General features: G+C 35.6%; 1 protein-coding gene and 1 long non-coding RNA gene across 2 annotated transcripts; one reads left to right on the top strand and one right to left on the bottom strand.

The window, feature by feature from the left end:
• Positions 1–14,796: 14,796 nt before the first annotated feature.
• On the top strand, positions 14,797–22,680 carry LOC140829475 (uncharacterized). The gene is made up of 2 exons (XR_012117470.1): positions 14,797–19,368; positions 19,430–22,680. It is a non-coding gene; the product is annotated as an uncharacterized lncRNA (long non-coding RNA).
• On the bottom strand, positions 22,304–24,554 carry LOC140829466 (non-specific lipid transfer protein GPI-anchored 11-like). The gene is made up of 3 exons (XM_073192731.1): positions 24,186–24,554; positions 24,006–24,032; positions 22,304–22,683 (listed from the first exon to the last, which is right to left on the bottom strand). The coding sequence occupies exons 1-3, from the start codon at positions 24,523–24,525 to the stop codon at positions 22,490–22,492; spliced, it is 561 nt and encodes a 186-aa protein (XP_073048832.1). The 5' UTR covers positions 24,526–24,554; the 3' UTR covers positions 22,304–22,489.
• Between the last annotated feature and the right edge of the window lie 762 nt (positions 24,555–25,316).

The raw sequence follows: 25,316 nt of genomic DNA, 5'->3' as shown, positions 1-25,316 counted from the left end.
CATAGTTTTCGACGGAGGAAAGTACTTGATCAGGAATGCATTTGCCATATCCTCCCCTGTAGTAATAGACCCTACAGGCAAACAGTTTAACCACGACTTAGCTTTATCTCTCAGTGAAAATGGAAATAAACGCAAATGAACAGCATCATCAGACACGCCATTAAACTTAAAAATATCACAAATTTCAAGAAATTCAGCTATATGAGAATTAGGGTCGTCAAGTGCACTTCCCCCAAATTGGACAGTGTTCTGAATCATCTGAATGATAGCTGGCTTGATCTCAAACTGATTAGCTCGGTTGACTGGTCTTACGATGCTTGGACGTGCTCCATCAAGAGACGGCTGTGCATAATCCATCATCGGTATACGCCTTGGCTCCTCTCTGTGTTGATCGTCTTCCATTCTTTCCTTCGCTCTTTGCTGCTGTAGTCGACGTCTAGCTGTGCGTTCAATCTCGGGGTCAAAAGGCTCAAGCTTAAACTCGAGTGATCTTCGCATGCACCACAAGAAAAATCTGCAACACAATGAGAGTATCAAATAACAGTAAAATAAATAATAATAAAGAATTTAAATGAAAAATAAAAAATTGTGAATCAACAGTTCCCGGCAACGGCGCCAAAAACTTGATCGAGCAAAATTTGCACAGTGAATAGTCCCAAAATTTATTATATAAATGAAAGCTCGATTTAAATATCGCAAGTGCACGATAGTCAAGTTATAATAAACGTAAGTGAATACGAGTATCGTTCCACAAGGACTGCGTTACACTATTTTTATTTTCAAGTAAAATTTCTTTAGCAACGATAAAATGAGTTGATGATTAAACTAATGTAAATTAAACAACTAAAATAATTAAACTGCAAAGAAAACGTATTCAAGAAAGCAATGATTAATTTGGATTAAATCAATTGAGAAATGAATTTGTTGGGAATTAGCAGTTCACCTACCACTCGTGTTTAAATAATTACACTCGACTTTTACTCGTGCATTCGACGGAATTCCCTAGACTAATTAATATACTCTGTCGAGCTCTATTAATACTAATCATAAACATGCAGTACTCAAGTGTCCTCAATTATTTAACAGTTCAAGATTGCATTACATTCTATGGAATCCACTAGCTTTCATCCGGGTGAACTATCACTATCGACACGTACCCATTTCCTTATATCTACTAAAATTTTATATCTGTGGTTTATACTATTTGATCCTATTGTTAATTGTTCTATCGAAATCATCAACAACATGAAATAATAAAAGGAAGTTAGCTAGGCTTCGATTGAAACAAGAAAGAACACTAGCATAAACAAATCACTAATAAAAACGTCGAGAAATAATGTTAAACACCGAGTACGGGGTAGGATCCCCTCAAATCCCAACAAATCTAGAGTTTAGCTACTGAAATTAATGATAAAAACCAACAATCAATGTAAGAAATAAAATACTGAATAATGAAAATACTAAAGATGACGATGGATGACGGCCACGACGCGTGGAAATCTCGAGGTCTTCGAAATCTCCTTTTTCTAGCCTCTCCTCCAAGAAAAGTGATGAAAAATATGATAAAGTCCCAAAAAATATCGTTGATCTCGTGTATTAGGTTTAGGTGTAGGATAGAGTCCATAAAAAGTTGGAAACAAATCTTCCTGAATCTCGCTTCTCGCTAGGGCGGTATATTTTGGCCGCCCTAGCGAGAGGTCCTCGCATAAACTTTCTCGAGCATGTCCCTGGTTTCGCTGGGGCGGTCACTTTTGACCGCCCTAGCGAGACACTGGCGCATAAAATCCTCGGCCAGACCAAAATGCTCACTGGGGCGGTCACTTTTGACCGCCCTAGCGAATCCTCTTCGATATTTTGACAAATTTTCTCCCACTTTTTGATTCAATTTCTAAAAAATACCCACAAAATACACGAGATCAATCACATGCTAAATAATGCTAAAAAATGCAAAATTAAACTAAAACAAACTAATATGATGCATAAATGCGACTCAAAACCAACACTAAAAACACGTAAAAACGAGTCCTATCAATCAGCATCACCGAAGGATAGAATTGATCCGAAATTGATAGCCATTGCATTTAGCATATAAGCGGGAGTTTGAGTTGCCATTTAGAACAGAGTGAATTCATGAAAAGAAATTGAAGGATGAAATTTGTCCTTGCTCTCAAAAGTTTGTGGATAAACGTAAGGTAAAACTGAAATGGAGCAGGGAATGGTACATCTGTACGTGACTATTCAAATTCTGGACACGTGTCAGTCCATAGAAATTTTGAATTACAACGTGTGTACGTGTGCTGTAAGCGTGTGTAATTTAACGGTTCAAAAAGTGTCCACGTTTCTACTAATCATTTGCTGAAGGATAGCATTTAATGCTTGAAGAACAGTCACGTCGCTTGATATGGAATATAATATGATTAATTAGTTAACTTATATGAGAAGATTAGTGAAATATTCAACTAAACGATCAGTTGTAACACTGTGTCCTTTCAGTTGAGAATTTACTAACAATTGTCTTCTCAGTTAACCTCTTAAAACCATTATTCCCCCTTAATTGGTGCATAAAAATAATTAAAGCGAATAAATAAATATCAGAGATATTATTTTTTGCTGAAACTTTGACGACCCTTCAGCTTCCTTGATAGTCTGCTATAAATAGAAATAACATTGTTAGTTTCAGTCATATTGGTGAAAGAAAGAGAAAATATTCAAGACAAAAAAAATGACAGATGCGAGTTGCTCGAGTGTTTCGCCATTTTTTTCTGGAAGCTAGGAAGGCTGCTATCGAAGATAAAGTCTTCTACACTAGTCTTCCTTACTGGGAAAAGTTACAGGAGCTTGTGTTCCTATATAATTCTGGAGAGGCTACCACTCCCAGACTGGTGGCACAGTTGACAGAAGTGCGGAAGCTCTTGAATATAGCTGTGTGGGTGGACGTCTTTAAAGAGGGTCACATCTATCAGCTGATGCTTCAAAAGGAACTGGAGATTCTTAATCGCATAGCTTCTTCTCACAGCTTTTGTAAGACGTCTTCCTCAGCTCTATCAGTTTGGTTGAGAATGTGGATAGACGATGTAGAGGAAAAATATGAAAATGTGATCGAAGCGAATATTTATTGTTGAATGAAATATTTATTTTGATGTAAATTTATTTTTATTTCATCAGTTGAGAGTCATATGAATAAAAACCTAACTGAAGAATCAGTAAATGACAGTAAAGCTGAAAGATGAATTAAGAATCAAGACAACAATAACAACTGATTAGGATAAATCAATTAATCCAAGTATATTGCGAAAATGAGAAAACTTAGTATCAGCCAGTGGTTTGGTGAAGATATCAGCTGCTTGCTGCTCGGTTGAGGCATATTCCAGACTGATGTCCTTCTTCAGGGCATGATCTCTGATGAAGTGATGTCTGACATCTATGTTCTTGGTTCTGGAGTGAAGAACTGGATTATAGGTGATAGCAATTGTACTTGTATTATCACAAAATATTGGCGATTCTTTAGCATCAATTCCATAATCTCTCAGTTGTTGCTGAATCCAGAGCAATTGAGCACAGCAGCTTCCAGCAACAAGATATTCTGCTTCAGTTGTGGAAGTTGTTATGGATGTTTGCTTCTTGCTGAACCATGAGATCAGTCTGTCCACTAGAAACTGACTTGATCCACTAGTACTTTTACGATCAATCTTAAATCCTGCATAATCTGCATCTGAATATCCAACTAAATTGAAAGATGAATCTTTAGAATACCATAACCCAACGTTTTGTGTGCCCTTAAGATATTTCAAAATATGCTTGGCAGCTGCAAAGTGTGATTGCATAGGATTTGCTTGAAATCTAGCACACATGCATACAGCAAATACAATATCAGGACGACTAGCAGTTAGGTACAATAATGAACCTATTAAACCTCTATAAAGTGTCGTCTCAACTGATATTCTCCCTTGATCAGTGTCCAGTTTTACTGATCAGCTCATGGGAGTACTTACAGCTGAACATGATTCCATTCCAAACTTCTTCAGTAGTTTCTCCGTGTATTTAGTTTGACTAATGAAGGTACCCGACTCCAGTTGCTTCACTTGTAATCCAAGAAAGAATTTCAGTTCACCCATCATGCTCATTTCGAACTTAGCCTGCATTAACTTAGCAAACTTCTCGCATAATTTGGGGTTAGTTGACCCAAAAATAATTTCATCAACATAAATTTGAACGAGTAGAATATGATCATTCTTGGAAAATTTGAACAATGTCTTATCAACTGATCCAACAGAAAAATCGTGATCAGTTTGAAATTTTGAAAGAGTTTCATACCAAGCTCTTGGAGCTTGTTTAAGACCATATAAGGATTTGTTCAAATGGTAGACATGATCAGGAAGATGATGATTGACAAAACCTGGAGGTTGTTCAACATAGACTTCTTCCTGCAACTGACCATTCAGAAATGCACTCTTTACATCCATTTGATAGACTTTGAAGTTTTTGAATGAAGCATAGGCAAGGAATATCCTGATTGCATCCAGTCTTGCAACTGGTGCATATGTTTCATCGTAATCAATTCCTTCTTCTTGACTATATCCTTGTGCTACTAGCCTTGCTTTGTTGCGCACAACTGAACCATCTTCGTTCAGTTTGTTCCTGTACACCCATTTTGTACCTATAACAGTTTTTGAAATTGGTCTTGGAACTAAGTTCCAGACATTGTTATGGATAAACCGATTTAGCTCCTCTTGCATTGCATTTATGCAGTTTGAATCAGCAAGAGCTTCATCAGTCTTCTTGGATTCTAGTTGTGATAGAAAGCTGAATGAATGAATAGATTGAGCATCTGATTTCTTGTTCTCACTAGGATCAGATGGTTTACCTATTACCAACTCTGGAGGATGTGATTTCTTCCATCTGAGTTCAGAATTTATTGCTTCTGAATCAGCAACTGCTTCTGTTGGCAACTGAACGTTTTCAGTTTCAGTTGGAGCAGTTTCAGTTGGTAACTGAATGTCATTTGGTTGCTCTATTAACTGATCATTAGGAACAGCTTCTGGTTCTTCTGGTTGATCTAATACTTCTAGTTCAGGTGTTTGGAGGTTGCTTTGATTGATATGGATGTCTTCTTCATCATCATCATCCAAGCTTATATCTGTAAATCTATCAGCTAGCTCAACTTGATCAGTTGGCTTATTAGTTAGTACAGTTTCATCAAAAACAACATGGATGGATTCCTCAACATTTAAAGTATTTTTGTTGAAGACTCTATAAGCTTTACTCACTGAAGAGTAACCAAGAAATATTCCTTCTGCAGATTTAGCATCAAAGACTTTTAAATGAGTTTTACGATTGACAAGTATAAAACATCTGCAGCCGAATATTTTGAAGTAGGAAACCACACTTTTTCTTCCATGCCAGATCCCATACGGTGTTTTCATATGATTCTTATTAATCATTGATCTGTTTTGAGTGTAACACAGTGTTCACCGCCTCTGCCCAAAACCTTTGAGAGAAACTAGAATCAGCAAACATTGTTCTAGCAGCCTCTTTGAGGGTCCGATTTCTCCTTTCAGCTACACCATTTTGTTGAGGAGTTCTAGCTGCTGAAAGCTCATGCTTGATTCCAGTATTCTCTAAATAATTTGAAAGAATTTGATTGATAAATTCAGTTCCTCGATCGGATCTGATTCTGTCAATTCCAACTGATTTTTCATTTAATAGTCTTTTGAAAAGCTTAATCAGTTGAGCAGCTGTTTGGTCTTTGGATTTGAGAAATATAACCCAAGTGAATCTTGAAAAATCATCTACAACCACCAAGGTGTATTTCATTTCCCCTAAACACATGACTAGCATTGGACCAAATATATCCATATGTAACAGCTCTAAGCATCGGGAAGAAGATTTACGACCCTTGTTCTTAAAAGAGGATTTGATTTGTTTACCAAACTGACATGCTGAGCAAATTTTGTCTTTGATAAAATCCATTTTGGGCAATCCAGTAACAAGATCGTGGTTACTCAAATATGCAATAGACTTGAAGTTCAGGTGGTTTAATCTCTTATGCCACAACCAGGTTTTAGAGGATTTTGAAGCAATAAAACATACTGGTGCATAAGGTTGATCATTCCAGCTGACTTTATAATTGTTTCCACACCTTTTGCCAGTTAGGATGATCTCTTCAGTTGAGCTTTTGACTGAACAATAATGTTTGTCAAACTGAACTTAGAATCCATTATCGCATAATTGACTGATGCTGATCAGATTATACTTGAGATTCTCAACTAATAATACGTCATTAATGGTGAAGTTGCCATGGATAATCTCACCATTACCCACAGTTTTACCTTTAGAATTATCTCCAAAATTGATGTTTGGTCCAGTGTACTTAACCAGTTGAGATAATAAATTTGAATCTCCTGTCATGTGGCGTGAACATCCACTATCCAAGTACCATATAGATTCAATGTTTGTACCCGTTACCTGCAATCACACACAAGATAAGATTCTGGTACCCTTTTTCTATTTGGGTCCAAAGTTGATTAGTCCTTTAGGAATCCAGACTTGGATCAGTCTAACTGACCGTCCAGTTGCTGTATTCCAGATGATATTTCTCGGTCTGTGTGTGCTTGGTGTATGGTGTTCAGGAGATACAACATGTGATTTGCCCTTTTTCAACTGATTGTTCAGCCAGTATCTCTTCTAAACTGGCTTCCTGTTGTAGTAATTTGAGTAGCCATTTGAGTAATTTTTGCTGAAAATTTTTGGTGGCCGACTTCGTGAGTCAGTCGCAACTTTTGGACTATAACCAATACCACATCTTTTGCCCTTGTTCATACTTTTAGTTGGCTGTTCAATCAGTTTACTTGGCTCAGCTTGTTCTTGTACCATAATTGATTTGACAAAGTGAATGTATTTCCCTTTATCCATATTCAATTTTGGTCGAGTATCCTTGGGAGACATTTCATCTTGGTTACTGAACCCTAAACCAGTTTTATCAATAACTGATTTTTGTGAGTTCTGTATATTAGTCAATGCAACAGATGATTTGTTCCAAGCCTGAATAAGCTCAGTTTGCTTTGAATTTTCAAGCATCAACTTTTGAATCATTAACTGATCCTTGCTTCTTTCAGTATTGAGTTCAGCAATCTCTTTTTTCAGACTCAACATGTCAACTGATTCATCAGTTGTAGTCTTATTGTCTATAGGATCAGTTTGCTTTGCTCTGGCCTTTTCAAATGATAAGGCAAGCTTTTGATACTCACTAACCATATCATGCAATGTTGAAATAAGTTCTTCTCTCGTAAAATCAGTTGAACTAAAGTCAAATACCTGTTGAGTGCTGGACTCCAGTTCTGTATCAGCAGCCATCAGACATTTCATTTCTTCTTCATTGTCACTAGAACTGCATGAAGTTTCTGGTTCTGACTCCTCGCTGTCAGTGTCTGCCCACTTTGATTTGCTTTCTTCAGCCAAGAGCACTTCATGCTTCTTCCTGGAGAACTTCTTATCATCTTTGGATCTCTTTTTGTGCTCATATGGTTTCTTTCTTCTTTCAGTTGAGCCATGACTGTCTTTCTTTGGTTTGGTACAGTAGCAATGAAGTGACCTGGTTTGCCACAGTTGTAGCAAGCGTTTGATTCTTCCTTGGAATTGCTTCTTTGATATCTATTTTGAAAGTTTCCTTGATTTTTCCTCATAAATCTTCCAAACTCTTTGATGAACATCCCACTCCTTGGGAAGACATCTTATTATCTTCAATGCAACTTCTTTGTTTGAGTACACTTTTCAAGTGCATTTAGTTCATTGATGATGCAGCTGGTTCTTTCATCATAATCATGCATCGTTTCACCAACTCTCATTTTGATATTGTCAAACTTATGAACATCAACATAAAGTTTGTTTTCTTTGGTTTGTTCGTTCCCTTCGCAGAGCTGGAATCAGCTTCTCCCAAATCTCTTTGGTTGTCTTGCACATTTTGATTTTGCTGAAGGTTACTTTATCCAGCGTCTTGTATAGTATATCCTTTGCGACATTATCCAAGTTGGCTTTTCTTTTATCCTCTGTGGTCCATTCTTCTCTAGGCTTTTCTATACGATGAGATGCCCCATCAGTAATGGCAACAGCTGTGTTTGCTTTCAAAATCTTCATGGGTCTGTCAGTTATAACGTACCACATATCATCGTCTTGTGCAGCTAGGTGAGCCTACATCCTGATCTTCCAATCATCGAAGTCTTCTGTAGAGAACATAGGAATCTTGTTGAATGAAGACATAATGAACAATTTGAGTATAGATATTCTGAGACGAGATATAACCGCTCTGATACCACTTGAAAGGATCGGTTAAACTACTAAAGAGTGTTTAGAAGGGGGGTTGAATAAACACTACTCGAATTTAAGTATTCTTCGACAATATGAGTTCAGTTATGTTACAAACTGAAACTAAATATCCCGTCGGTCAATGACAATCATTTAAACTGAACAAAACAGTTGCGGAAAATGAACTGACTGAAAGATAGAGTATCTAACTGAAAATAATGACTGAAGTAAAGATAACACAATATGTTTCTGGATGTTCGGAGACTTGAATAACTCCTAAGTCACCCCTTCTATCACGAAGATAGGATATCCACTAAAAGACTTTGATCAAATACAAGATACTGCACTGACCCACTTCAGTTTGGACTTATTACTTTGCCACAACTGAAACTCTTAGTAAATAACACTTTTACAGATGGTAACTGATGTTAGCAAAACTTAGAAAATGTATCAAAGATTACAAAGTGCTATTTAAGCTCGAGAATGTAGCCTTGAATGCTACTAATAAAACTAGTAAGCGAGAGCTTTTGGCTTCTGAGTATGAGTAGATATTTTAGCAGCGTAACAACAAGTAGAATGAGATAGCTAAGATCAGTTATTGTTTCTTCGGCTACTATCTTCGATTATTTATAGGCTTCTCTCTCAACGGTAACATTAAAGGATATTTGAATATTCTAACCGTTGATTGCCACGTCGATATACTCTGACAGTCGTACACTGCTTTTCTGAAATGCGGCGTTCCACTACCAGTTGCAGGTAGTTGTACTATTTGTCGGTTGTCGCTTTCAACTGATGACGTGTACAGTTGAGAGATCAGATGGTAAAGAATCAGTTGGCGAGAATGAACTTCAGTTGTATCGATCATTTAACTGAATTCAGCTGATGACGTGTTCAGTTGGCGATCAGTTCAGTTACTTAGTTCAGTTGGTTAATCTTTTGTCAAAACACCGGAATTAAGTTTCCAACACCACGGAACTTGTTTTATCACAAAAGATTATGGATTCAGCGCTTGAATTATATAATCTCTAAGATGTTGCTGAATCCAAAGTCATTGTGCACGGCAACTCCTAGCGGCTATATATTCAACTTCAGTCATTGGTGTGGCAATGGAAGTTTGCTTCTTCCTGAACCAAGTTATTAATCTGTCTCCCAAGAATTGACTTGAATCGATGGTACTCTTCTAATCTATTTTTCAACTTACATCATCTGCTCTGAATATCCAACAAGGTTAAAATTAGAGTCTTTAGGTTACTAAAGACCACACATTGAGTGCATTTAAGATATTTAAGTATGTGTTTGGCTGCAGTATAATGAGATAGCACAAATTTAGCTGGAAAGTGAGCACACAGACAAAATTGCAAACATGATAATTCTTGTTAATTCTCATTTACATCGGCATCGAAGGGCAAGAAATTAGAAGTGCCCAAGAGACAAGTTGCTTTTTGACAAATTCATGCGCAAATTCATCTTAATAAATTTTTTTCATCAAACTTAATTTGTATACATGCATTTCTTTAATATTTTGAAGGGATTATTACTATGTCTTCGGGAATACACTCAAACTAATCTTATAAAAAATTATTTATAAAAGTCATCATTCGTACGATGATGAAAGAATTAAAACAATAATGTAGTCATGCATGACTGAAGATAAATTGAAAGATAATGATAACAAATCTATTTTTTTATCTCCAAATATCATAAAATTTAAGTCAAAAAGTAGAATATAAAAATATGTTGAATCTCATCGTTCATACCAAATGATATCTAAATAGAACACGAGATTTTCTTAATCTCTTCTTCCAAAATGATTGAATCTACTAAATTGTCTTGGTTTTAAATTGAACTGTAAAACTTTCATCATGTAGGGAGTTACAATGAAGGGATTGCGCTTATGAATATAATATAGTACAAAAAAAACTCTCGAAATAAAACAATCAATAAGAACACAAAGATTTATGTAATTCACTCAATATAGCTATGTACACGGAGCTACTGCAAATCTTTTTAACATGAAAAAAATATTACAAGTAATTGCAACAAAAAACTCAAACTGTCAAATCCCGAACCCCGAGTATTACTGAGAAAACAATTTCTTCAACTCACACCAAAAAACAATCAACACTCAATAATTTTCTTCTCTATATGTACGTGTGAAATAAATGCACACATATTTTCATGGAGGAAATTGTGCTACCTTGTTTCAGGTAGGAATTTGAGCTACTTCAATTGTCAACTTTTGGCACAAACTTTCTCCATACCTAACATTTACCTCACTTGAAGACTTGATTGCAATCATGTATTGACATCATCAATGAAGTAGCTCATATCTCTCATTTTATACATGTAGTCCAATTGAAGTTTAATATAACTTCAGTTTGTCAATTGTCACAATATTTATGAGCATATCGGCTGGATTGTTACTTCCGAGAATTTTCTCAAGCATCAAGACTCCATCTTCGAGTATTGATCTCATGAAATGGTACCAAACCTGTATATGCTTCATCCTAGCATGATAAACATGAGTGTTTTGCTAAATGAATAACACTCTAGCTGTCAGTGTAACATGTTATTCTCATGCTTCTGACTCAATTCCTCTAAATAAGATTTCAACCATATCATCGACTTGCTAACTTGCTATCGTACCACCTAATGTGATCACATACCCAGTGATACTTTTATTGCCATCCAGGTCACCACCATGTCAGCATCAACAAAAACTTATAAGCCAAAATTTGACCTCCTGAAGTATAAAAATAAACTAGTAGTACCTTTCAAATATCTGAGAATCAATTTAGCTGTTTCTCAATGTTGTTTCCAGAATTTTTCATAAACCTGCTTTCCAAATATACAACTTCCACATAGCTTGTGTTCAACAGTATTTAATTATGGTAGCTTCTCGTTTGATACAAGCATCTTCATTCCTTTCTCACTTATATGCTCAAGTCTATAATGTCATAGACTTGAATTATATCCAACATCCACAACTGCTAAAGTATCTTTGCAACTGGAAGTCATATATAGTGTTTCAGTTTTCTTTCCATGAGCAATTATCAGGCTCCTTTGTTTACTTACTTTCAAGAACAATCACCCAAAGTCACATTATGGCTTTCTTCATCGAGTTGTCCCACTAATATCAGATTTCATGTCAATTTTGATGCATGCCTAACTTTATTAATTTTCCAGATCGACGACAACTCCAGCACTTCAAATTCTTTTCAAGTTGCTTTTGTCTTTTCCATTTTTTGACTTTGACCTACTGCGCCATTGGTTAGAATTCTTTTCGTCGCTGCTGTCCTTTCCTCTTTTCTCAAGATTTATAGCAGATTTCGAAGATGTTTTTTCACCCAAATCCATCATGTGAACTTCTTCAGCAAGAATTTGATTTATAATATTATTGAACTGTATCTTTCTTTTTCCAACAGAGTTGCTAACCATTGCATGCATTGGTCCTCAAACATTTGATAAAAACGCCAAAATAGTAAGTGCACGAATCTCATTATTAAAATTAATTTCAACTGATGTTATTTGAGAAACAATAGTGTTGAACTCATTGAGGTGTTTAGCCACCAAATCACCTTCTCTCATTTTCAAGTTGAACAACTTTTTCATGAGATGTACTTTGTTGTTTGTTGATGGCTTCTCGTACTTTTCAAATAAAATTGACATTATCTCTTCTGTAGTATGTGCCCCCGCCACATTACGTGTCACGTTCTTCATTAGGGTCAATCTATTACACCTAACACATGTCGGTCAAGAAGCACCCAGTCATCATCCTCCATCTTTTCTGACTTCTTTTTTGATAAAGGTTTATGCAACTTCTTGTTATACAGATAATCTCTAATCGCCAAAACGAAAAAATTTGTTCCATCGAACTTTTTGATTCTCGGTCTCGATCTATCATTTCCGGTCATCGCTTATCTAGACTTTATAAAAAAAATCTAAAAAATCTTTTCTAATCTGGAATATCAGACAAATCTACAACCACATAACATACTCAGAATTGTAAGAAGTTTTACAGCAAGGTTTTGATACCAGTTATAGGGAATTACGCTGAAGGAATGATGATCATGACGATGATATAGTACCAAAAAGACTCGTTGAATAAAAAAATTAACAAGAACACTATGATTTAGATTCATCCAATATAGGTTACGTCATTGGAGCTACTGCAAATCTTTTTAATATGAAAAATATTATAAGTGTTTACAACAAAATACTCAAACTCTCACAATCTCGACACTGAGTATTGATGATAGAACAATATCTCAAACTTACACAAAAAGAAAAAAAAACATTCAACACTAAATATTTTTCTTCTCTAGATGTATTTGGTCTCCGTACGTGTGAAATAAATGCACACCTATTTTTATGGAAGAAGTTGTTTCACATAGGAATTTGAGCTACCTCAATTGTCAATTTTTGGCACAAACTTTCAAATTGACCTTGACCCACCCTCCATACCTAACCCGTCAATCTCCAGATTTACAAAACTCGATAATTACTCAAAAAGGAAGCATCATTTCTTAAATATATGAGAAATTAGAGCTTATAAAACAACAATTTTAAATATGATGAAAATACAAAAAACATAATATCCATTTTCACATCGGATTGTACAAAGACAGAACGACGTTGTCCAACTCACAAAAAAATTAACGCTCAAAAAATAAAAAAAGCCTTCCCCAGATGTGTAATCTTCTCCATGTCCAAAGAAAACTCAACGGGATTCGAATCCAATGAACCAAGGCCTTTTTTTTTTACCTATGATATTTGAACAAAGACCTCAAAAGCTTTCAAATACAAATTTACAAGTGACAATAAACTCTTTTATGTTTTGGAGTAAAAGTTATATTTGCATGAAGTTCATTTACATAGGCTGAATAATTTTCATTTGAAGGGGCGAATATATATACTTAGTATAGGTTGAACGGTGTTAATGTCAACATGCAACCAATATTTTGTAACCTTTCTGTTGTGATTCTGGGCGATTTTTTTTTTGTTTCTCGAGAAACGACAGAGTGCTTACCATATTGTGGACGAGGCGGATATTTCGAGCGAGGTTTCTTCGTGTCGTGATGCTTAACTTGCCTTTGAAAGTGCCCCCTAAGCAGAGTCTGTTGAATGAGTTCAAGTTCACCTTCAAAGAGACTTTCTTCCATGATGACCCCCTGAGATCTTACAAGGACCAAACAAAAGCAAGAAAAATTTTACTCTGGATTCAAGCGATATTCCCGATTTTAGACTGGGGAAGAAGGTACGACCTTTCTATGTTTACAGGCGACCTCATTGCAGGACTTACCATTGAAAGTCTCTGCATAACTCAGGTAGCACCTCAAAACGCACCAAGTCGCTATCCGACTAAAATCCACAGTATAGATTCCTAACATTTCTTATCTTTACCATGTAGGACATTGTATATGCAAAACTTGCAACTTGGATCCACAGTATGAGCTGTGTAAATTGTTTCACTATATTCTCATAGCACTCTCCACTCAAAATTCCCACAAATTCTCTTAATGGATAGGGACAGGCAACTGAACTAATATGCTGAGAAATATTTATTCGAGAATTCATCTGAACAAAAAAATACATTGAACACAAGGACACAATATGAAAACGGCAAGAACATAGGTCGTTCAGAGTGTCGACATATTTTGGAGAGTTTTTAATTTTCAGAAAAAAAATATAATTTTTAGTAATTTTTATATATGTTTGGAAATAATAATTTTGATTTTAAAACTTGAAAAAGTTAATACGTTTTGATTTATTAGCGAATCTATTATTCTTTGTTATGGCTTTGGGAAGGTCAGATGTTCAGTCTACACTAATATTCAGAATGGAAAACCCTTGCAGTTGATTTCTTCACAGGATCGTTCTCACGTTCGGCTGAAACTACATGGCTGGATGTAAAACGGCTTTATCAAATATTGTCATGTCGTGTGTCGTATGCCTGACTCTAGTTGTGATCACCACATGATTAAAGTACACCCGAAACGCCATTCTGGCTTCCATCAAAATATCAGCAGTTTTAGGATTGGTAGATTGTGAATCCATGATTCTCATATGGAAGATTGATAAATTTGATTTCGTGTCTTGTATGGGAACATCTATGGGGGTCGTTTTCTACTCTGTCGAGATAGGTCTTCTAGTAGCTGTTGGTGCAAAAAGCAAATACACGACAGATTTTTTATATCGTTCTTCTTTGAGTACATTCTGTGATGGGGACTTTCTGAATGTTTGTCGATATAACAGGTTTTTATCTCTTTGGCCAAGATTTTTCTCCAAGTGACTAGGCCAAGAACTGCTGTACTAGGTAAAATCCCAAGAACTACGGTTTACAGAAATATACAGCAATAACCAGAAGCAACAAAAGTTCCGGGTGTTCTGATTGTGAGAGTTGATTCTGCCATCTATTTTTCCAACTCCAATTCAATAAGGGAAAGGTATAGATCCTCGCTGCCCTCTTACAGCTCATTTTGAATCTGACAAGAACATATATTTAAGTAAATATCACGCATCAGGCAATTGAGTGAAAAAAAATGTGCACCCCTCTTCATACCTTAATCCACAATTCAATAAGAAATACCACTTGTCATTATTTATTTTGCAGGATATTGTGATAGCTCACGGATGAAGAGGAACAGTTTAAAGAAAAGAACCAACAGAAAGTTCAATATCTGATAGTCGAAATGTCACGTAATAAACAACCTTTTCTAGTGGTTCTTGAAAATTTTTCCAACTACTAAATCCAAATATCATACAAATTAACCTGAGGCAAACACTTCTTTCTAAACTTTCAGCTCTAACTGATATAGATACCGGTGGCATTCATGCCATGGAAGATCTGTACAAAAGTCTACAAAAGAAAGACGTACAAGTAAGTCAATGATGATATCCAGGCGACTGGGTCATTTAAAACGTAACATCTAATTCATGTGGTCTAGTTTATTAATGTTTGCCTTGTTCTAGCAAATCCCAGACAGTCTGCTCTTGACAAGCTTCATGCATCAGGCTTAGCCAATACAGTTGAAGATGACAACGTTTTTCTCACAGTTGGAGATGCTATCATGGCTTTGGCTCCTAAGATGGAACCGGAGATCAAACGGAGGCAGAAAGTCAGGGTGATGGAAATGTCGTTTTTAAAAAAGATCGCCTTTGTGAACCAACTATAGAAAGGCAATTGTTGGGATCGGTTAGGGCGTTGATCGTTGAACTACAATAACTCGGTTCTTGAAATATTGAACACCGATGAATTAAATCGAGTTTGGTGTTCAAATCAAGCGGAAGATACTCGAAATAATCCTTCGTAGGGGTGGGCGTTTGTGGTCGGTTATTAATCATAAATTTAAGTTCGGGTCGGTTATTAATCATAAATTTAAGTTCGGGTTCGGGTCCGAAACACAATTTTCGGCTTAGTCTCGGGTAGTAATTTACTACCCGAAAAAAACTAGGGTACCCGAAATAATATATATATATATATATATATATATATATATATATAATGTTTTATATTTTAAATTAATTAAGGATTAAAAAACTAAATCTCTAATTCTAGTAATCTATTGTCTATTTGTCTTCCCTCCAACGCTTCGCCTCAGCCGCCTCTTCTCAAAAATTGAGTGTACAATTGATTAAGTCGGACAAAGACCTCATCGGCCATCGCTACCTTTGATCCAGGAACAACGTTGATATCTCGAGAACCCGAGTTCTAGCCATCATTTCTGCCCATGGGAAGGAGTAAGCCGTAAGGTTCTAAATTCTTGCATTCCCCGATTCCGAACTCTCATGGAGACCGTAAGGTTCTTGGCATCTTGCAATCGCTAGTAATCTATTGTCTTCCCTCCCGTAGCTATCCTTCCCCTTCCTTATAGTTTTGCTGGAATTTTAACAAGTATTGCCATATTGGTTTTATGCAAATTGTGCAGAAGATAACGTGTACATGTCACAGCATTTGATTAATTATTTTTAAGAGGTTGTTTATGTGAATATTTATGTTATAATTTTAAGAGGTTGTACATGACACAGCAAATTGTGCCTAAGTTTCATGGATACTGAGTTATAATGTGTACGATATTTTTTCCTCCTTTGCCGTCACCATTAAGCTGATACTTTGTGGCTTTATGACTTCATTACGAATAAATGCATGGACTGATAGCAATTGAACAAGGTGATTATATACAGTAGCAATTGAACATAGAGTAGCAATTGAACAAGGTGATTATATTTTTTCCTCCTTTGCCGTCATCCTTTGCTGTATGTTTCGAGTATGAGTTCAAGTGAACATACATTTCAGGAAATTGAACATACAGTAGCAAATTCATATGAAAGATTCTGAATAGACCTTTTCTGTTTTCATTTGGATTTCTGAAATTTATGGCTATCTTATTGAATATTTTGGATTTCAGAAATTTACTGTGTAAATGGAGAGTGTAATTGATCATCTAATGGAAGAAGCTGGTAATGCTGATGAGAACAAGAACAATGATGTTGATTTTGTGGAAGATTTAGATCATGATAGTGATAAAGATGAAGTGAAATCCGAGTCTAAAAAGAGAGCTAGGAAAGATATTACTTCTAGATCACAATATTGGGAACACTTTGAAAAATTCTATTGTGAAAGTGACGAGGTTTGTGCAAATATTGTTGTAGAGAGATTAAGGCAGATCCAAAAATACATGGGACTCGACCTTTATAGAATCACATCGCTTCTTGTAAAAAAAAAATACCTCATGAAGTTGCAACTAATCAAGCTCGGATTTCTTTTCAACAATCAAAAGATGATCCAAAAGAAGCGCAAATTGGTACTTGGAAATTTGATTAGAACAGATTAAGAGAGGCACTAACTTATTGGTTGATTGTCGATGAACTTCATTTTAAAACAGTTGAAAACAAAAGTTTTACACACTTTATGTCAACAAAATTGCATGTTGAATGTTGAAGTTTAGAATTCCATCTCGAAGGACAACAACCAAGGATGTTTATAATTTGTACATGAATGAAAAAGTGCAGTTGATGTCTTTTATGAGACAAAATGGTCCAAGAATTTCTATAACTACAGACACATGGACGTCAATACAAAAGGTGAATTATATGTGTCTAACTACTCATTTCATTGATGATGAATGGACTTTGCAAAAGAGAATTTTGAATTTTTATTCGATTTCTGGACATAAGAGTGATGATGTAGGTAAAGCCGTTGAAAAATGTTTACTTGATTGGAGAATTGATAAAATATTTACCATCACAGTTGATAATGCCTCATCAAATAATGGTTGCAATAACATATTTGCAAAAAAGATTTGACAATTGGAAAACAAATATCTTAGGGGGGGAAATATTTACACATGCGATGTATTGCACATATTATCAACCTTATTGTGCATGATGGTCTGAAAGGGAAAGACGAACATTTAGCTATCTCTCGAATAAGAGGAGCAGTGAGGTATGTCCGAAACTCGCCAGCAAGGTATAAAAAATTTTATGAATGTGTTGAGATCGAAAAGATAGATACAAAAAAATTGTTAAGTCTTGAGGTACCTACAAGATGGAACTCAACATATCTAATGTTAGAGTCAGTGATATCTTTGAAAAGAGCATTTGATTCATATGTCGATATAGATCTTGCCTACGTGAATGATCTCTAGAAACCACTGTATGATGGGATTCCATCTGAATATGATTTTGGGAAAGGGTTAGTTTGTTGGTCAAGTGTTTTGGACACTTTTACAAGCTAACTTTGGCAATTTCTGGCTCTCTATATGTCACTTCGAACACCATATTTCATGAAATAAGTGATGTTGACATGCTTCTAAAACAGTGGTTAGTAAGCGATGATTTTGAATTAAGTGAAATGTCAAGAAAAATGAAAAATAAGTTTGAGGGGTTCCATTGAAAAAATGAACATGATGTTGTATTATGCAGTGATTCTTGATCCTCGTCACAAATTAGAGTTTGTTGAGTTTTCATTTGGTACAATGTATGAAGATATCACAAAGAGTGCGATGATGAAGGAAAAAGTGGAGAGTGGAATGCAAGATAGAATTTTTGACATAAATTTCGAGTACCCGACTATATCCGAAAATTTTGGGTACCCGAACCATCGGGTAGCACCAATTACATATCGGGTTCGGATAATAAATGTGCTACCCGAAAATTTCGGGTACCCGACCCGAACTACCCAAACCCGTGAAACCCGACCCGACGCCCACCCTTAATCCTTCGTAGAAACCGATTAAATATTTTGTAAACCATTTAAAATATATGCAAGTTGAATGAGTAAAAATATTTTTTGTCGAAGCATTTTATCAAACACTTGGTATGCAATAGTTTGATATTAGAAAAACACATAAAATGCTTCAACAATGCATCTTTAAAACTATAAAATGATAAATAAAAGCAATAAACAAATAGACACGAAGTTGTTTATGGATGTTCGGAGACTTCAAATGCTCCTACAGCACCTAACAATCGGCATATTGTTTAATGTCTCATAGGCAAAGACTACAAACACATTGTTTTACGTCTTTGTGTGAAGACTCACTCAACTAATATTTGAAGTTCAACTCTCTCGTATATGTGTGAGTGATTGTGTGTGAGAAATTTATCCTTCATAGTGTACATCTCAAATGTATTCACTCACTCAACTAATATTTGAAGTTCAACTCTCTTGTATATGTGTGAGTGATTGTGTGTGAGGAATTTATCCTTTATAGTATACATCTCAAATGTATCCTCACACAAGGGCTTGTGTTCTCTACTAGCTGATTTCTTCATGCTCACTGCCCATGCTTTGAATCATCTTCAAAAGCTCTTGTTTGATCTTCAAGATGTTGTATTTATAAGCCCCAACAATGATATATACGTTAGACACAAGAATATGACCGTTTGGAAAGTTTTTGTATTGTTTTTGAAATTGCAACGGTCAAATTCGTCTTGCTAGACATTTCCTGAGTGGTCAACTCTGGTCAACGGGTTCAGCTGGTCTGTTTCAGTTCAGCTGGTCTGTTTTAGTTGGTCAGCAGCTGGTCTGGTTCGGTTCGGTTGGTCAACAGCTGGTCTAATTCAGTTCAGTTGGTCAGCAGCTGGTCTAATTCAGTTCAGTTGGTCAGCAGCTGGTCTGTTTCAGTTCAGTTTAGTTAGTCAGCTGCTGGTTCGGTTCAGTTCAGTTGGTCAGCAGCAGCTGGTTCGGTTCAGTTCAGTTCCGCTGGTGTGCTGAATTCAGCCTAGCTAATTTCATTTTGTACAGAACCAGTAGTTTCATCGTCATTTATCAGCATCTTATGCTTCGATTCATCATTGTCTTATCTTTCCAACACATACTAAATCGTTTCATTCCAATTATCGATCTGAGAGATATGACCAAAATACCACAACTGCTTATACCCAACCGATTGCCGTTTTCGTGCAATCAGTTCGGTAATTCAGCGATCAGTTAGACCTCGATAACATCCGAATTCGCCTTACTAGCGTTAAATACGACGTTCAAAATTGAGTTTTCAGATCAGTTAAGTTGGTGGTTGTCATTTTAATAATCCAGTTGAGAGATATCATCAAAATACTGAAGCTTGCCAGAAATTCAGTTTGTGCAGAATTAAGTTTCAATTTGCTTCTTGTGTTAATAAGTTTACACTTGAGTAAATACGTTAGAAACATAATAACAAGTTTTGTTAATATCAAAATCAAGATTGCGAACATGAAAAGTCCCAACAATCTCCCCTTTTTGATGGTCACAAAACTTGGATAAATAATCGATTCAACTAACATCCTCATTTTTGTGTGAATAAAAAAAAATCATATTTTCAAAACATTTTAAGCACAAAATTTTCTCCACCTCAATAATAAAAAATAATCTCCCCATTAAAATTATAATGAGTTCTCCCCCTACATTTTTTTAAAATTTGAAATTTATAAAAGAAGAAGGATAATTAACCAGTTTTCTCCATGGCATATTTTCTGCCGCAACACATGGCTCTTTCTTCAATGAATAAACTGCTTTTTCTCGAGCATAAATAGGCTGCAAATTTTATACCGATGTAATCCTCAACGAGTATAGTTTGCAATGCAAAAAGCAGTTGGTCATTTGGACACTCGAGCATGGAGATATGTCATTTTTGCTACGGTCGCTGCAAGCTGAACGAAAATTCAGTTTTGCATATATATGTTTAAAAAATCTGAAATTTTCGAATTTTATAACATCGAAATCAGTTTCAATGTTCTTTCAAGAACAAACCGCTCTGATACCACTTGTTAGAATCGATTAGGGGGTAACTCGTTGAACTACAATAGCTCGGTTCTTGAAATATTGAACATCGATGAATTAAATCGAGTTTGGTGTTCAAACCAAGCAGAGGATACTCGAAATAATCATTCGTAGAAACCGATTAGAAATTTTGTAAACCATTTAAAATATATGTAAGTTGAATGAGTAAAAATATTTTTGTTGAAGCATTTTATCAAATACTTGGTATGTAATATTTTGGTATTGGAAGAACACATAAATTGCTTCAACAATGTATCTTTAAAACTATGAAATGATAAGTAAATGCAATAAACAAATAGACACGAATTTGTTTATGGATGTTCGGAGACTTCAAATGCACCTACATCACCCATCACCTTGGGAAGGATTCACTAGAAGACTTGATTTATACAACTCTTTGTACAAACCTACTCTGGAAGGACAGCAGCCAACTAGAACTCCTATCACTCAAGATTGCAGGCAGCACCTCACAATCAACATATTGTTTAATGTCTCATATGCAAAGACTACAAACACATTGTTTTACGTCTTTGTGTGAACACTCACTCAACTAATATTTGAAGTTCAACTCTCTTGTATCTGTGTCAATGATTGTGTCTGAGGATTTTATCTTTTATCGTGTACATCTCAAATGTATCCTTACACAAGGGTTGTGCTCTCAACTAGCTGATTTATTCATGCTAACTGCCCATGATTTGAATCCTCTTCAAAAGCTCTTGTTTGATCTTCAAGATGTATTTATAAACCCCAACAATGAAATATACGTTAGACACAAGAATATAATCGTTTGGAAAGTTCTTGTACTGTTTTTGAAATTGCAACAGTCAAATTCGCCTTGCTGGACATTTTCCCGAGTGGTCAACTCTGGTCAACTGGTTCAGTTCAACTGGTCCGGTTCAGTTCAACTGGTTCGATTCAGTTTCAGCTGGTCTGGTTCAGTTCAACTGATTCACTTCAGTTGGTCGCTGTTAAACCAGTTCATTTCAGTTGGTGTGCTGAAATAGGCTGATTTCAGTTTGTACAGAACCAGTAACTTCATATTCATTTATAAACATCTTATTCTTCGATTCAGACTTTGACTTCTGAAGATGATTTGTAGATCATTGTCTTATCTTTCCAAGACATACTGAACCACTTCATTCCAATAATCGAGCTCAAAGATATGACCAAAATCCCACAACTGCTCATACCAAACCGATTGTTGTTTTCGTGCAATCAGTTCGGTAATTCATCGATCAGTTAGACCTTGATAACATCCGAATTTGTCCAACTAACGTAAAATACAACTTGTTCCAAATTGAGTTTTCTGATCAATCAAGTTGGCGGATTGTCATTTGAATCATCCAGTTGAGAGATATCATCAAAATACCGAAGCATGCCAGAAATTCAGTTCGTGCAGAATTCAGTTTCAGTTTGCTTCTTGTGATAAAAACTTCACACTTGAGTAAATACGTTAGAAACACAATAACAAGTTTTGTTAACATCAAAATCAAGATTGCGAATATTAAATGTTCCAACAACAATGAAAATGGGAAATTACGTTTTTCAATAGGATAAACCAGACTTACAGTGCATGCAGTGAAATCAATCCTTTTGTCATATGTGACGCCGTGTCGCCGCATGCTTATTACTTGTCCCTACTTATCACTTAGCAAACATAATTTAAGTGACAGGCATTGAGCATTCAGTTAATGCTATTGTATAAATTTAAGTGAAATAATTCCATATAAAATAAACAAATGTAAGGTAAAAACACCTTACAAGTCAATAATAACCATCATATATCCACCATACTATTAAGAAGTAGCTCCAGTGAAGTATTGAGTTTCGATGTATCTAAAAAGTTAAGTAACCATATGGAGTAACTAAAGCTGAAAAATAACAAGTATAATCAATAACCAAAAAGGGATCACCGCATGCTCAGATTCAAGCAAATAATGCTACAGCAGCAGCTACAGTTGTGGAAAGAACAAATATCCAAACGGAGACAGATGATACAAGGGAAGAAGAACCCGATTTTCCAGGTGCTGGTGGGGATACCACTTCATTAACACCAATGATGGTGGTTGGATTTGGGGTCTCCGCACCTGAACTGGGAGGTTCTGAGAATGGAGAAGGAGCTGTAGCAGAACATCAAAACGTGTGTGAGCTTCATTACCAGAAAAAAACATAGGGAAACAAAAAGATGAGATGTCATGACAATATTTCATATGCATATAAACAACCACCTGTAGAATACATTTGCATCATATAAGTATCAATTTTAGGTTATTCACTAAATCATTTGACCAACTGAACACATTGTCTATCCAAGTATACAGAACTCAAAGTAAATTATTTCAGCTTGCAATATTATTGAATATCAGTGGAAAATGGTCAATTCCACAGCTCCATAACTGAAGTTATAACTTATTAAGCCCTGTTCTACTTCGCACAAAAAGTCTGGTCCTCAAGTAAAATGGATTCTCTACATCAAAATGGATAACTTTTAAATTAATCGAAAAGCAGCACGTTGCTACTTTGTGTTATATTTTAATTGTACAAGCACATTTGCGTGTAAGAATATCTCCCAAGGTGGAACATAAGATGGAAAAGACAAAATTAATAAACCAAAAACACGGTGAAGTCACCGAAATACTGCTTGCAGTCCTTTACAGTAAGAGTGAAACTTTTCAGCTTGCTAATCACATCACAAGAACAAACAACAATTGGATCACATACAAACCAAAATGCACAAATAGATTTGTTGGTAAACATCACGGTTTCAGTTAATAAATCGAAAACAGATTGAACTTCATACAATACAGAATATAAAATCTATAACAAAAACATTGTAAAGCTCCAGCATCTGCTATAAAATCTAAAGTGACTGAACCTGAAACCAAAATTTTCTTTATGTAACTTGGAAAAAAAATCCTTTCCAACCAAATCAACCAGGAAAAGAAAACAACAGGAAAAAAAAATCACTTCCATTTTGTACATAAACAATGGCAGAATTTCAAGAAAAGCAAACACTGGTACCAACTATCAACTCCTTGGATTTTCAATCAAAATAGGAAGAAAATATGGTGCGAAAAAGTTAAATAAAAACAACAACACTAAAACAATTGTGACATCTACATAATCACACGACCACAATCCGAGAAATATAAATAATAGAAGCATACAACAGAAACAAAAGGAAGATAAAAACATGTGCATTATATATATTCCAAAATCATTTCTTATGCCATATTTTAAACCAATAATTACGGAGATGAATCGCGGTTTTGGCAATATAAGATCCGGGGGACTAATATAGTATTGAAATTTGATCGAAAGTACAGTACAGAGCGACCCCACATTATTATTAACTAATTTATTGTACTATACGAAGGAAAAAAACAATTTCTAAATGGAGCACAAGGATGCAATTGTTGAAAAAGATCGGATCTTTCAGTACCTGGAGCTTCACCAGAGCCACCACTTGCTGTTGAAGGTCCCAAAAAACAAATGAAAAATGTGAAGATCGCATCAAACAACTAATAAGAAAGTATGAAAAACTTAAAATTTACACGAAATTGCAACATGGGTCTGCCTACATCAAATTCAATACCCAATCAAAAATGATGATGAAACTTACAGCTGCAGTTAGCAACAGAAGAAGAAGAGACGCGGCAGACAACGGGAAGAGTCATGGCCTTAGAGACGTTCAGCTTCACCCCCAACTGCGCACTATTCTTAAACGCCTCGCACAGGCATTCGGCGTTAGTAGTGACCACAATTTTAAGCCCAGAACAACAATCTCCCTTCGGATACGTCGCCGTGCTTCCCTCCACCACGAAGGACAGACAGTCCGCGAGGTTTAGCACCAGATTGGTGCAATCTGCGGCGGAGACTTCCCCCGAATGCGCGGTGGTGCTCACGGAGGCGAGGAATGCCGAAACGATGCAGAACCCCCAAAGTCTCAAACTCGCGGCCATGGGGATTAGAGTAAAGATGGATTTATGTATGGAAAAATGCGCACGTGATCGGAAATTTATATCATATATTGTACTAATCAATAAAAAAAAAAAACAATACCTGTTATAAGAATTATTATTAATTTTATAAAGAGTAAACTCTTGTGAGATGGTTTCACGAATCTTTATCTATAAGACGGTTTCACGAACTTTTATCTGTGAGAGAGGTCTACCCTACCGATATTCACAATAAAAAATAATATTTTTATCATAAAAAATAATATTTTTCATTGAATGACCCAAATAAGAGACTCGTCTCACAATATACTACCCGTAAGTCTTTTATAAAATGAGTTTTTATTCAATCTATTTTCATTAAAAAATATTTTTTTTAATATAGATATGAATTAGTTCGACTTGTGTGATAAATATAGATCCAATAAATCGTCTCACGTATAGGATCTTCACTGACAAAGTTAAATGTGAGTCCTTATGTGTACCGTCGCACGATACTAATCTGTGAGACGGTCAATCCTTACCCCATATTCACATAAAAAGTAATACTCTAGCATAAAAATATATACTTTTTCTGGTAACCCAAATATAAATCCTTCTAACATATCGACACGTGAAACCGTCTCACGTATAGGATTTCATGACAAGTTAATACTCGGTCCGAAACCGTTTACAAAAATGGAATTGACTTTTATGATCCTCCAAACATGGTCTAAGAAAGGAGCCTAGAAGCTGGGGAAATTGATGTGGTCGCTCAACTTACCAGTCAAAAATCTGGATATTTTTTGGCAAGTATC

This window comes from Primulina eburnea, chromosome 1 (genome assembly GCF_022965805.1).
Source record: "Primulina eburnea isolate SZY01 chromosome 1, ASM2296580v1, whole genome shotgun sequence".
NCBI classification, from domain to species: domain Eukaryota; kingdom Viridiplantae; phylum Streptophyta; class Magnoliopsida; order Lamiales; family Gesneriaceae; genus Primulina; species Primulina eburnea.
This window is presented reverse-complemented; position numbering and strand designations above follow the sequence as displayed.